The sequence below is a fragment of the Poecilia formosa genome, unplaced genomic scaffold (genome assembly GCF_000485575.1).
Source record: "Poecilia formosa unplaced genomic scaffold, Poecilia_formosa-5.1.2 Scaffold152, whole genome shotgun sequence".
In the NCBI taxonomy this organism is placed as follows: domain Eukaryota; kingdom Metazoa; phylum Chordata; class Actinopteri; order Cyprinodontiformes; family Poeciliidae; genus Poecilia; species Poecilia formosa.
This window is the reverse complement of record NW_006800091.1, coordinates 550,470-565,451: the sequence shown is the minus strand read 5'-3', so window position 1 is coordinate 565,451 and position 14,982 is coordinate 550,470. Positions and strand designations below refer to the sequence as shown.

At 37.1% G+C, this 14,982-nt stretch overlaps 2 protein-coding genes across 4 annotated transcripts in view; one reads left to right on the top strand and one right to left on the bottom strand.

Moving 5' to 3' along the window:
- dtx2 (deltex 2, E3 ubiquitin ligase) overlaps positions 1–12,992 on the top strand; it is a 33,406-nt gene extending 20,414 nt beyond the window's left edge. The window contains exon 9 of the transcript XR_001663591.1: positions 12,982–12,992. The gene's annotated coding sequence lies outside the window, so the exon portion shown is untranslated. The remainder of the gene's footprint in view (positions 1–12,981) is intronic.
- gtf2ird1 (GTF2I repeat domain containing 1) overlaps positions 1,113–14,982 on the bottom strand; it is a 35,864-nt gene continuing 21,994 nt past the window's right edge. For all 3 annotated transcript variants that reach the window (XM_007563870.2, XM_007563869.2, XM_016677285.1), the window contains exons 12-27: positions 14,035–14,078; positions 13,819–13,899; positions 12,243–12,395; positions 8,543–8,596; positions 8,309–8,389; positions 7,647–7,830; positions 7,460–7,521; positions 6,289–6,357; positions 4,804–5,071; positions 4,692–4,720; positions 4,560–4,607; positions 4,399–4,476; positions 2,736–2,928; positions 2,393–2,430; positions 2,199–2,308; positions 1,113–1,922 (exon numbers count right to left, since the gene is read on the bottom strand). In XM_007563870.2, the coding sequence (XP_007563932.1) occupies positions 1,854–1,922; positions 2,199–2,308; positions 2,393–2,430; positions 2,736–2,928; positions 4,399–4,476; positions 4,560–4,607; positions 4,692–4,720; positions 4,804–5,071; positions 6,289–6,357; positions 7,460–7,521; positions 7,647–7,830; positions 8,309–8,389; positions 8,543–8,596; positions 12,243–12,395; positions 13,819–13,899; positions 14,035–14,078 (1,561 nt within the window). In that variant the 3' untranslated portion in view covers positions 1,113–1,853. The remainder of the gene's footprint in view (positions 1,923–2,198; positions 2,309–2,392; positions 2,431–2,735; positions 2,929–4,398; positions 4,477–4,559; positions 4,608–4,691; positions 4,721–4,803; positions 5,072–6,288; positions 6,358–7,459; positions 7,522–7,646; positions 7,831–8,308; positions 8,390–8,542; positions 8,597–12,242; positions 12,396–13,818; positions 13,900–14,034; positions 14,079–14,982) is intronic.

Sequence of the window (14,982 nt, the reverse complement as noted above, 5' to 3'; positions counted from 1 at the left end):
AAATCTGAACTGTTTTCCAATCATCTCATTGTGGTGTGTTGAGTTGACGGGACCGATTGTTGAAAAGAGTGTTGCATCATCTGCATACATGGTTACACCTGAAGTGATTCAACACACTTTGAAATTCTGGGGACATATTTTTATTCATATATATATATATATATATGCCCAGTTGTGCTTTATGTTGCTAATTTGCACCACACCTTTAAAAAGATTGGCAACATCAGGCACAACTGGTTCATCTGGGATAAGTTAATTTTTTTTACATGTTCTGTTGTAACCTGTTTATAGTTTGTAATAATATTTCTATTGCTCTGACTTTAACATGTTATTGATTAATTAATGGTGAAATTAATTTTTACACAATTGCCTTTTTTAACATGCAAAGGTTCACACTGGAACCTTTTTATTTGCATGTTTCTGGTGCACCCGTAAATATGATGCACGAGTGACATCTATAAGCCGCGATGGATGACAGTCACTTCTCTTGGCCCACTAAGTGTTAATTTTTGTTTCAAAAATGATCTGATTGGATGGTGAAAAAGACTATTATGTTGAAATTGTGCTAACAGGAGTTAGCCTATAAGCTAAACTATTCAAGCCTAAAGTAGCATCTCAGTGCTAAGCATGTTGCAGCAGCAAAGATGTCCCCAGTGCTAATGTGAGGATCCATTGTTCCCATTTCTAAAGAAGCTCCATGGTGACCAGAGGTTCTTGGAAAAACTTTGTACCGACCTCATGGTTGAATATCCTAAAACAGATTAAAAACCAGAAATATGGACTTGCTTTTGAGCTCAGATGTTTCAGCAGCAAAGCAAGATTTTGAATTGAAAATGTTTATTTTGTTGATATATTTTGATTAAAATGCACTTAAGTACAGACCCTGCAATTAACTTGATTAAAACATTTACAATAGATACTGCCCCCTAGTGGAACCTGATGGTTTGTTTCACTGAACTTCTTAAAAATGTTGATTGATCTAAACTGATTTGTTATCCATTTCTAAAATAAATCAAAGAATTAGCTAAGAATATTTATACATTTTTACAAGACAGAAAATCCTGTAATCGATTGAACTCTGTTCAAAACCAATTAAAAGCAAAATCCACAAGTTCAAAGTGCAAGGCAACACATTTTATTTCAAAGGCCTAACTGGCGTTAAGGTACAGCATATTAAATATAATTAGTCCAGAGACAGTCATCGCAGAGTAACATACCATTCTTTTCTTTACATGATACATTCAGGCTGACTTTAAATGACATATTTTACATGTTAATGTGGTGTTAACATAAAGAGGTGTAGTGCTTCCTGCTGACCAAACTCAGTCCGTTTTTTTAGTCTCATGTTTAACAAAACAACAAATTAAGACACTGAAAATCTGCTGCTTCAGTCTCGTGTTTAGCAGCCACCTATAGTTATCTGAGTTAGTGTCGTGAGTTCCTCAAAGTATAACAGAATAATATATTTTACATCCCTGCACATAATGTTATATTTTAATAAATATAATAAATAAAAGGTACAAATATCTGAATAATGTGGAACCAGAACATCTCAATTTAAAATCATGACTCAGTGAATGGACAGTTTGTAACTGAAAAAAAGAAAGTGAAATAACGACATGTTAGTGACGTTTCCAGCTTTAAAAAAAAAAAGTGAAATAACTTGTGTTTTTAAAAGCAAAACAAGCCAAGCTTGCTGCCGCACATACATTCTGCCGTTCAAGAGTCAAACCTGCAGCTTTTAGAAAAGCATTCTGCAGAGATCGGCACGTCTTATTCCTCAGGGGAAAAGTCCCAGTGTCCCTCTGTGGAAGAGAAACAAGCTCCTCCTTGCTGCAGTCTGAGTTTGTCCTTCAGTAATTGACTTTCCCGGGAACCTGGACGTTCACGCCGCTGTAGTCCACCATGTACATGGGCCACTGCTGCAGGGACACAAAGGGAGGACGGGTCAGCAGGGGGACAAAACGCTGCAGACAGCAACGGCTCTGACCGCAGCTTTACTTCACCGGAACGCTGCGACTAGCGATTCATTTAGTCATCCGTTGATTCTGCTGGCTTTTTTTATTTAACCTTTTTTTTGTATAATATTACAAATACATTAAACATGCAAACAAACAATTCAATTCATTTTTTAAATAATAAAACATTTTATTGCGTAAAATGCATTAGGACGAAAAAAAGAGGCGGGGCTAAAGTACCATAACTGGAATCTGATTGGCTGATATCCCCAGGTCGGAGGAGGCGGGTATGCGGCTGCTCTCCTGGACTCTCTTGCGTTTCCGTCGGTTAGTGGAGGCGTCTGTTCCTGCTGGAGACACCAAGCAGACGGGTTCAGCTAACAGATGGAGGTTTTTCATTTTAACTCTACAAATCCAGTCTGAGTTGCTCATACCTGTGTTACAAGCCTGGCTGCAGATCTCTGCAAAAGGCCTGTAAAAGGTAAAACATTTCCATTAGCCTGCAGGTGACTGAACTTTCTGACACCTAAAAGTTCAGAGAAAGAGACTGAAATCTGGATTATTTTAATGATTTTTCATTTTCTTTCATCTTAAACGAGCCGCTTTGATGTCAAAGCAGACTCTGCTTTGTTTTATTTTATATAAATATATTTGTTCAAGAGTGGGTGACATATCAAAGGGTGGGTTTAAACCGTCAGGAGCTTTAATGCGACACAATGAGAGCCTAAATTCCCCTGAACCCAGGCGCTGACAGCTTCCAGGCAGCTCTGCACTCACTGGAGCTGGCTCTTGATGTTGAACGTTACTTTATCCGCGGCTTGAAGGATTTTCTCCAGGCACACGATGTCGTAAGTGTTGGGGTTTCGGAAGGGGACGTCGTCTGGAAGACCGCCGACCTCCACGGACTCCGGACTGCCGCGGATCAGTTTGTACGGCACGACGACAGAGCGGTCCAAACCCAGCGCCTCGCCTGGACCGCACAAACAAGAGCACGTAGAAATATTAAACCGAGCTGTGAATAAAACCAACTTTACTCAATCGTTTGAAATATTCAGAGCAAGAGCGTCTGTCTGGGTCATTTGTGGCTCCGAACTGCAGCTCAAGGATGATCCAAATTTGTCTGTTAAACATTTTTAAATTTATTGTTGGCCTAATCTTCTCACAATGAAAAATTTACAAAATATTTGTCTTTTTATAACCTTTCCAATAAGTAGAACCACAGGGAAGGTCCAGAGACTTTTCCAAATAAATCCAACCTTGCAGCACCCAAATCGCCTTTTATTAAAATTAGCTAAGTATTAGCAACCGTTCTGAGATAAAGTGACCCAAATCCTGTTTCTACAACAGAATATATATTTTTTTTATCCAAGCCAAAAATGATTTGAAGACTAAATGCCATTTTTAATACAGAAAAGTGGAAAGTCATATTAAAGTTTTAGTTCTACAATGAATAACATCACTTTTCCATAAAAACAAAGCAAAAAAAAAAAAAAAAAAAAGGGCTACTTTAGTTGCTTGATTTTACATCTTTTTGTTGACCCACAAGGGTCAATACTTGGTCCAACCGTTTCCTCCATTTATAGTAATAATGAAAGAAATTCTGTTGTAGATTTATGGATCTGTCCATATGCTGACGACACAAACCTCTGGCTAGTTTCTCAAGAAGTTCAGCTTAGCTTTAGTGGAAATACAGCTACATGTCCACAGTCAGTACATGTTTGCTGAGTATGAGGAATTGCTGCAAAGTTAAAGACTTGATACAATTAGATGTCCACTGTTAGCAAATGCATGTTTAATATGACAGATTGCTGCAGTCATCTATCTAATGTCCCCAAAACTGACTGTTGACTAAACATTTTGATGAAATCAACTGTCCACTGTTGACACTTTGCAGCTCCAGAGGAGGGATTGCTGCTAAATCTGTGACTTTAACTAATTATTTGTCTGCTGTTGCCACATTTTTACTCTGTAATTGATTCCTAAAAAGTCAAGCTTTTGATGCAACCAACTGTCAATTGCCACTGCTAGGAAGGAGGGATTGCTGCAAAACTACTCAACTGAAGCATCCATAAAATATTTGTCATGTCTTAATTTAACAGGCTCGGTGTGGTAAATCTAGTCTGTTTATGTTACTGTGAGATGAAGTTGATTCATAGATCCACTGATTCTTAGATCTGCTTTTCTTACAAAGTACGTTGGAAAGATGTTTGTTTTGAATTGATATGTTCAAAAAAACGGATTGGCTTCTGAATCAAGCTGATTTAATCATTGTTTATTTTTTATAAAGATGGTCAAATCTATGGGTTTTGCATTCCTGCAGATGAAAACATCCGTTATTTAACTCTTCTCTGTCTTTGTATTCAAACTTTTTCGCATGTTACCATTTTTCATCAAACTTCATCAGACTCAGGTCTGAATTGATCTAATGGATTATTGTTACCGTATTTCTTGTTGAAAAGCTCCTTGACTTGCTCTCGAAGGACCACTTTCTCGCCCATGCGGTTGATGTCGTCATCGTCTGTCGGCAGAAAGCGACAACACCGAGTGTAAAGACGCAGCATGTGATGGAGGAGAAGAAGAAAAAAGAGACTTTCTCCTCACCGCTTATTGAGGCGTAGGCCTTCTTTAGTAAAGTGACTCGACGAGGTGCTGATAGGAGAACATAAAACATATTAACTTTGCTCTCCATGTTCTGATGCATGAATTGGTTCTAAAATGAAATTCTTAGAATACCTGGTTTGGGAATAAGTCCTTGAAATGGTCTGAAAACACAGAGAATAACAACAAGATCACTGCTGAAGTTCTGCTGGAAGGACGTCAGAAAGCCGTCATTCCTGCGCCCCACCTGGTGATGGTGAAGCTGATTTTGTCGGCGACCGCCAGGATCCGCTCCAGGTTCTGGGAGCCGAAGGTGCAGGGCTTCCTGAAGGGGATGCCGGGGGGGAGGCCTTCGATGATGACCGAGTCCGGGTTGTTCTTGATCCTCTTGTAAGGCACTTGGACGGGGTACTTGATGCCCAATGCCTCCCCGTACTTCCTGTTGAACAGATCCTGGACCTGCTCCCGCAGCGTGTTGGCCAAGTCGATCCTGGACAGCTTGGACTCCATGCACTCTGTTGACATGGGACACAGACAGGACACTTTCAAAGTCTTTTTTCCTTCCACACTGCTTTATTTGCAAAGGTACAACGGTAAAGAAAAAATTAATTAAATTCCAGGAATAAAGTTGGAAGAAAAAGAAAATAAAGTCGTAACAATACGAGACGGAACTGATAATATTACAAGAATAAAGTTATACGAGAAAAGTCATAATACAAAAATGTAGTTGCAATAATACAAGAATAAAGTCCTATTACCATAATAAAGTTATAATAATGAGAAAAACTCATTATGAGAATAATACTAGAAAAAAGTCATGATATGAAAAGAATGTTGTACAAATGAAAGTCAAAATATTATTAAAGTTGTAAGAATACAATAAAAAGTCAGAATGATACGAGAATAATGTTATAATGGTTTGAGAACAATCATACGAAAAGAAATTTATAACACAAAATGTCCCAATATTATAAGAATAACGTCATAATAATATGAGAAAAAAGTCTTATGACAATTGGGTCTAAATCATACAAGCGTGAGCTCATAATATTACCAGCATAAAGTAAAAATATTAGTAGAACGAAGAAGTTACTTTATTATAACTCCTGCACAAAAAATAAAATAATTTATTGAGGGATTTTGAGCATCTTGTGAAGTAATATTTTGGTGTTGATTTTACAAACAGGACATATTTAACCTGTTAACACATCAGCATCAGATGATCATCAGTAGCAGGATAAACGACCGGAGACTTGAATAGCCGGTCACGTCCGACGCTTTGCTTTCATTAACAATGTTTTTCTAGACGTTATACAACATTCTTCTGATATTTATACCTACTGTCAAGGTTAGAGTCCTGGTCAAACGGCGTTTTGACTCAAGTCCGAAGGGTTGGAGTCCCAGTTGACGGCGTCTCAACTAAAGTTTTACAGCTTTTTATTTCTCTTTCTCACTGTTTACGTTTTAATTATGTTTTTTAAATCTCTTTCTCACATGCTGTTTTTATTTTAATTATGTAAAGCACTTTGAAATGCCTTGCTGCTGCAATGTGCTATACAAATAAAATTTGATTGATTGATTGATACTGTCATAATATTCTGACTTTATTCTCAAAATTTTAAGCAAAAAATCTCGTAGCCAGGCTCTAATACTCTGCTAATTAATGTCTAAGCAGCTCCAGGTCTGATCCTGGGATCTGCGGCTGCGGATCAAACGTGGAACATGAAGGTACCTGAGAATCCGGGTCTCTTGGATAAAGCCGCTGTGTCCTCTGCTGGTGCGCTGTCCTTGGTGTCTGGCTCTGTGGAAAAACAATACATTTTGTTTTTGTTGTCTCCCCAAGACTTACCGAGCAGAAAACGTTGACAGCAGCCCGTAGGCTCAGCAGCGGAGCTTCATTAGGGATTAAAGCAGAAGCTGCTGCAGGAAATCCCTGCGAGGGTTTTCTGTTTTGTCTCAAAAAAAAGAAAAGCCGTTTTAAAATGCAGCCTGAACTGAAAGTGACCCGATCCTTCTGATCATAGAGAGGACAGGCTTAATCATATTTGTAAAGCTTCTTCTCTGCACACACTGAGAATAAACGTAATGTATTCAGAGCTAAAAAATATAACAGGATAAGGAACAGTGCAGCATCCGGCAGCTTAAAGCAAAGTTTATAATGTCCAAAATTGATGTTGCATTTATTCTTATTGATGTAACAGACAGATTGGTTTCCCAGAATGGATATAAATCAAACTACCTGATGGGATCTGCAGTTCAAGTTAAAACATTCCTGAAAACAGCCACATGAAGTTCAAGTTAAAGTAAAGATGACTAGGGCCGTAATGATTAATCGGATTAATCGTGATGAATTGATTATTCAAATAATTGGCAACTGAGTAAATGATTAATTGTTAACTGGAGTATGAACACTCAAAAATGCAATTTTCTAAAAGAACAACACAGTGAGAGCAGTAAAAAAGACAAAAGTCTCCATAAATATATATATTTTGCACTAAAGATAAAAAACAACTTTATTTCACCCAGAACTCCTTTAGTGGCATAGCTTCACCTGGTTCAAACTCTGTTAACAAAACTTCCTCTTAAGCACCGTTGTTATCCAATTATTAATCAGTTAATCCATAAACTGATCAGCAGATCAACCCTACATGTTACTGATGTTCAGTCTAACAGATTGGAGCTCAACGCATGCTGATGTTTTATTTTAATCACACTAAAAGAATGCTATATTATTGCATTTTTGACAAAAACTTTTTATTTTCTTATTTTAAAAGGAATTGAATTATTTGTTTATTTCCATTTATGTATTCGTAATATTGTACAAAATAAGTTTATTTAAGTGAAAATCAGACACTAGCAGCTGCGCTTGTGAAAACTGCAGTCCCAGTTCCTCAGAGACATACCTGCTTCACAAACAGGCATCGAAGGCATCTCTTGTTTAACTTGCTCAGCTAAAAGTTCAGGCCTGATAAGGAAAGTGAGGCAGTTAGTAACAACTTCGTTAATAAATTGCAACATTAAAATGTACACAGCCTCACAGCGTCATATACAATAAAGTGGATGGAGGTAGTTTCTGTAGATGTTCTCTACCTTTTGATAAAAAACTGGATCTGACTGCTAACAGCCAGGATCTTGCGTAGCTTAGCCGCTCCGAAACAGTTGGGCCTTCGGAGGGAGATTCCCTCTGGCAGGCCGGTGACGTACAGATCCTCTGGGTACATCTGGAACTTTGAGTACGGCACCTTGGCTGGTTCTGGAAGACCCAAAGCTTCAGCTGGAGACACAAAGCAGAAATAATTCAGGGATAGGGGAGAGCAGACAAAAATCTTAACACTAAGTGGTTAAATCTTAACACATCGAGGAACACATCCGCTAATCCGCTGTTAGCAAAGCTAATTTTTTGCATTTGTGCTCATATATAATTTTCCATAGTTTACAGACACACTTACTGATACATGCACCGTTTTTATAGTTGTTCTGAATTTTAAACTGATTCCCGATTTTGGCAGGATAAGCTTTGCTTCTCAATCCTCTCAAGACATTACTCATGAACCACACTTTTTCCTTCCACTAAATTTCCATTACTCTCTCTCTGATCAGCCAGCTTCTTAAGCAATTATTGTTCCTATTGTGCCGTTCCATCCAATTTTTGGCGAAACTGAATTTTTGGCTTTCACAAACTACACCATGATCATCAAAATTATCAGGGAAAAAAAACTTTTTTCATTATTCCATATTAATCTGTTGCTTACCGTACTTGATGCTGAAGAGGTTTTCCACTTGCCTCCGGAGCTGAAGGATCATTTCACCGATGTCCTCCACCAGACTTCCCGCTGAACGAATCACAGTGAGAGGAGGACATGAAAGTCTGCAGAGTTGAGCTGTGCTACCAGGAAACCCACAGAGTAACTAACGCTAAATATGGCAGAACGTCATAAGCGGACGAGGGACTCGACAAGGTTTCACTGTGGAGGAGTGCAGCCTACCTTCAGTGGGTCTCCTGATGCTTTGAGGCGCTCCACTGGGAGACGAAGCTTCAGCTGCAAGGTGCAAAGAGAAAAACATGAGAAACACGCCACTTCTTCATCTTCTTCAATGAAGAGAAGAGATTTAATTCACAGAGTCAGCAGAGACTTTAACTTTTAATTTGTCCCAGGAAACGGATGCAAGTCCTGCAGAGTAGAATTAAAAGTATCCAATGCTAGAAATATCTGCATTTGTACAGATTTTATATAGTGATACACCAGTCAGGTTTATCCTGACTAAAACAGGTTTTCTTTGAGATTAACCTGCAGATTCCAACTTTGACACGTGAAAAATTATATGTTTTATTTATTTAATTAAACAATTAAATACAATAAACTCTGACTCTGACAGAAATGTTCTTCAGGCTCATTGATTGAGATAGTAGCAGCTTTGAATCCAAAAGAAAATTTATCAAATAATATATCATTCAATGCATAAAGTATGAGTATGGAATATATTTATATATATATATATATATAGGTCTTACTTTTAAGTATATTTTTCTTGTTCTTATTCTTGTCATCTTTCATTGAATTGTGCAGCATTTTGGTCAACATCAGTAGTTTTTATGTGCTTTAAGAATAAATGGGCAGACTTACAAGAGATGAGAATCATATTGTACACCAGTTAGACGTAATATTACCATCACCTGCCAAACAGAGCGGTGCTGCAACTTTGTTAAAAAACAACAACAAAAAAACCTTAGAGGGAATATGAAAGGTTTCATTCCCAATTAAAAGTCAGGATGTTTTAAGTTAAGAGATGTTAAACGATACTATAAAATAAAATAAAAACTGAACCAAAGGCTCAAAATACTAATAATTCAAAAACAGCAGCTTCAAGTGAAAAAAGTAGTCAGTGATCCCCAAAATGACCAAACTTCACAATGTTTTAAATGAAATAAAATAAGAAATATTTGTTTATCAACCCGTGCTTTCTAATAATTAATAGCAGTAACATACTCAGATGTAAAATTCTTTGCATGTTTTTATATGGAATATTAAACCTAACAAATATTTGAGGGTAGTTTTTAATCTTATTGCATTGGTTTGCTCAGGTAATGCAATAAAAAAACAAGTTGAAGTTGAATGAATTTAGCAAACCCATCCAGGAAAACCAAACTGACCAAAATCTGCCTGAACAGACAACCTGAAACAGTTAAAACCAGACATTTACATACACATAATAAAAACACATTTTTTCTCACCATCCGACATAAAATCAGACCAAACTTCTTCTGTTTAGGTCAAATAACATCACCTAAATTATTAATTATTAATAATTATTACTTGTTAAATATTTTTGTAACTGAAGGTTTGACTGAAGTCATACAGTTTAAAATATAGTTATCCCTTATACTAAACTATACTGAAACTATACCGAAATATAACATTTCTAAAAAAAAAAAAATTCTTGCAAAATTCTTTGGCATTTAGCAAATATAAATAATTTTGGTAATTCTAATTGATCTAACGAAGTTTTATCTGATTTAACTTCAGAAGGTGAGAACAAAAATGTCTGTCTGTTAATTTGGTGTTTGTAAAATTCTGGTTTCCACTGTACACAATAAAAGAGAATTATGATTGAATTAAAATCAGACAAACAACTGCAAACTGGGTTTCCCTACAAAGAAACAAAAATGAAAATCTACATTCAATGTCAGCACTTACCTTTGTTTTTCTTCCTTTACTGGTAAATTGTGAAAGAAAAAGAAAACTTAAAGAAAGAACAATCAAATAAACCCAAAAAAATAATCACTTCTATGAACCAATGAAAGTAATAACCAAGATCATTCTGAGTAGACTCTGCTGGGAGCAAATGAGGTAGAAAATCCCCTGTTTATAATCCAAATTTACATTCAGAAATTTGGACTGTGACATAAATCCTGTAAAAGTCTAATACTTCTCCTGATCTTTCGGTTCTTTTCTTCAAATCTCTCCATGGAGCTAAAAATAATACAATCAGTAAATGTCAGGAAAATCCTACCAGGGCATCTGAGCCTGATTCATTTTGAATGAAATGGATCAGGAGGACTGAAGTTGGAGACTCCTGATCTAAAACAAAAGGCAGAGTGAAGAAGTTGAGTCTACTCAAATGTTCTTGGTATTGTTGCTCTATCTAAAGTTTCAGGGAGAAACCAGTTGTAAGTTGAAGATAAGGGATTGGGTTTTTTTTTTATACAACATTTAATACTCACAACCTGCAAAATGCACAATGCACCGTTTCTAATCACTGACATGTCCAGTTGTTTGGGTTCAACATGTGACTCATGAATAGAAACTATAGAGTGATTATCAGTCGACATCACGCTGCATCAGCACCAGCTGTGCGGCGCACATTGCCTTCAGAAAGAAAGCAAGAATATATTATTCTAACTATTTCAACTATTTACAATTAGGCTGACAAAATTATTCACAAGATCACCTCTCAGCCTGCCGCAAATCCTGCAAATCCAATAGCTTTGTGGGATCTGCAGATGTCAGAGGTTTTATTTTTAGTGAAGTGTCTCCCGTTCAGTCTGCTGTACTTTTGATTTCTGATGGTTTCATGTGAAACATGGTTTTCACATGTGATTTTCAGAAGTGGAATTGATGAGATTTTTCTGTTAGGGTGACCAAACTCCGGAAACGTCTTTGAAAACTGGTATCTATTTTTATTCTGCCTGGGCTGAAGACATTGAACTAGAACAGCAGAAAATTCCCTGCAGTTAAAATGACTGCAGGGATAAAACACTAAATCTCACAAAGTATTTTTGGTCCAGTTTCTAGCGCAAATATCTAGAAACAATTGAAATGATACAAAACTAATTTACAAGTAACCTTTCAGCACAGTATAGGAGCTTGTTTTATGTTAATAATTCATTATTATTGATGAAAAAGGACCAACTATAAGTAAAATAATCTGCCAGTGCAGTTGTCCATCTGTCTATTAAATCTGTCTTTTGACATTTAGCATTTTTGTCAAAGAACGCCAAGTATGAATTCTGTTTTTCATTCAAATTTACAATTTTAGGAAAACCTTACTCCGTCGCCCATGCTCATCATGGATATGTTTGTTTCCATGGTGAGGGGCTTGACGTTTCTCACTGAGAGCTAATTACTGTGTACAAAACTGCTTTAATATTCCTAGTAAGTGATGTCCGACCACTAAAGTTTGGGGAATTTTGTAACTTTTTTTGGGTCAAGAAGACACATTTCATTCACTAATGTTAATTTGGTAGTACAACTTATTTTAGTTGTAGTACGCTGACAACATGCTAGCTAATGTTAAAGCAGCAAAACAACAGCGGGTAACCATGGCAATCAGCAACATCTTAATGGCAGACTGGCTCTTTCTGCAGTCAGGCTTACAAACAAATAATCCCTCTACAGGCATTAAGACTTGCAGATGATGCATGGTGCTTTTCACAGATGAGAGCTAATCTTCAAAGAAAGGGCGGAGCTACAGGAGGTTAAATCAAGGAAAGGGCCATTTATAAGGTTGGGGTCGAGGGCACTAGTGACTGAGGAAGTGAAAAAAGGAGCAAAAATATTGACAAAAACGTGGTTCCATACGTGCTTCGTTTTGCGATCTAAAGAAGGTCAGAGGATGTAGCTGGGAGGAGCTGCAGCGTGAAGAGGTAGATTAAATGGAGGACTGATCTGAGGAGGATGAGTGTACCTGAGTGGTTTTCCTTTGGGTGGTGGGGAGCTGGAGGAGCCGGAGGGGCGGGGGCTGCAGGAGGAGCGCTGGGCGAGGCCGTGGTCGGACACGGAGCGGCTGAAATCGCCTCGCCCAAACACTCTACAGGGTCCTCCCCACTCGTCCCAGCATCTGCAACAAAAATAAATAAAACATCCCCAGATTGACCTTCTCTAAGCCTTGGAATGCACAGGTCCAACTGTTCAGCATATTTCTCACAAACTGCTGTGCTCTAATAAAGCTAAAGGCAAAATTCACAACAAATTTGATCATTGGTATTTATTTATTTTTTTACATTTAATTCTAACAAAGTGTTTTTGAAAACCTAAACTTGTAGGAAAACCTAAGTTGTAGGAAAAGTGCTTCCCCAAGTTATATTAAATTATTTTTTAAATTTGTAACTCAGATTATCATTGTCCTTCTGCTCCTTTGTTTAAGATTTTATAAATTTTTACTATTTATAACAAACATTTTGCAAATTTGTATTTTTGTTCATAAGATTTATGTAATTTAAGAGGATACACCAATGCATTCTAACTATTACTTCAAATTAAATATGCAGTTTCATTCTTAACTCGCCAGAGTTCAGCGCTTTATTACACATGAGGCCAGTAGAGGTCAGTGTTCTAAAGTTTGGAAGAAAATGTGACAAATCCCTAGAAGAAGACTAGATTATAAATGCAAAGCGTGGGAAATGCTGTAATTTGGCTTTTAACAGCTCAGCTGGTTCCAAATGTTGGGATGTTCCAAATGTTATTCTTCAGTACAACAAGTAAACTACTCAACAGACTTAAAACCACTTTTAATTTTGTTGCAAGAAATAAAAACAGTCAAAGCGTTTAGTGGCTGATTAGACTGACATCTAGTTTTGATCATAAAGCAGCTCTGGAAGAGAAGAAACGTCTGTCTGGTGTCTTAAAGATTTTGTTGGTTCAACAAACGTAAAAGTCAAACCGTGATAATCTATGAGATACATGGCTGACATTTTAAATACCAACTAGCAAGCAGTCAGGGAGGGAAAATGATTTTTCCAAGCTTTGGCTTGGAAAAATGTCAACAGACCTAGCGCCACCCAGTGGTTAAAGCAGATGCCGTCTAATTTGCCACTGGAAAGAACGGTATATATTTGGAAATCCAATCAATATATTTTTGAGAAGATTTTTGGTCCTTTTATTAACTTTATTAAGGACTTAGACTTGCGACAGTCTAAGATTGGTACATGGTTGTATTTTCAAAGTGAAAGATCTCAGTAAAATATTTTGGTAAAAAAAAACAAACAGATTTTTTTCCTTGTAATTTTAAGACATTCTGATAAAACTGAGTCTTCATTCTGTCAATATAATGAATATATTCTCGTAATTAAACAAAAAATTCTCATCGCCCACAAAAGGGAAGATTGAAGCTAAGGCCACTTTTTGAAAATATTTTGTTATTTGAAATTTTTGTTTTAGAAGAGAAACCAAGAAAAAAATTGAAGTAAAAAGCCCTTTGTAGAAGTCAGCAATGCTCAGTGACAGGGTAACCAGTGGAAGTGTAATGATGTTGGCTCACTTACCAGGCACCGTAACCTGAATGATGTCTCCATCTGGAGGCTCCGTTTTAATCCGCCTCAGAGGAGCTCCGTCTCCCGAAGGACCTGCCAGAGTTAAACGCTCCATCAATAATCAGACATCATCAGTACGTTTTCAAACATAGCTTTCCCTTTAACCAGCACATTTATTAAACTTTGAATTATTAAAAAAAAAGAGGGAGGTTTTTGTTAGGCTGGTACCTGCTTCAGAGTCAGCCTGGGGGCTCACACAAGCACTTGTTGATCTGTGAGAAAGTAGAAAAGAAAATGTGTTGGTATTTATTCAACACAAACCAAACAAGTCCAGAAACCTTAACTGTATGTGTTGGGGTTTCTGACAGACTTTACTATTCTCTCACATGAAGGAGTTTGAGTTAACTGCAAAGCTGCTGCAGTTTATGGAGGTTTGCAGACAGCTTGATTCCTTTTTCTGCTGTGTTTTGGATAATTTTTCTCTCATTTTCACACTAGAATACGCGAAGTGAAGAGCTCATGGTCCAGTCAATGACTGCATGGTGCCCAGATCTTCTTCTTGTAAAACAAGCCCACATCATCCACCATCTTGGCTCTTTGTGCTGGCAGATTATATAACACGTCACCTCATTTTTGCTTGTGTGAAGGGAAAAGCTTCCAAATAAGCCACAGTTGTTCAATCCGGTGGTGTAAAGCAGGGGCTCCTTACACACCACATAGTACTCCCATAAATATTATATCACATATGGAGAAAGAAAAAAAAAACAACAGACATTTTTACAGCAGTCTGAACGGCCTGTTTCTGAGCTTTTCACCCCCCAAAAATCCAATTTGTGGCACTTCCATATGTGGAACTAAATTGGATATGTAACCGATAGTTTTCAAAGAGTCTATATATATATATATATATATATATATATATACACATATATATACACACACACACACACACACCTACATATGTACATGTGTGTATGTATACACACATATACATACACATATACTTCTGGATTTATGCTAACTGCATTTCACTGCAATTACAACTAAGTTGAATTCTATTCTATTCTAAAATCGACCCAGTATTACTTCCATAAACAGTATTCAGAGAAGCAATAATTGCTTCTCCGAAGTCGCTGATGGCGTCTTTCCACCCTGGCATTGTGTTAATAAAGACGA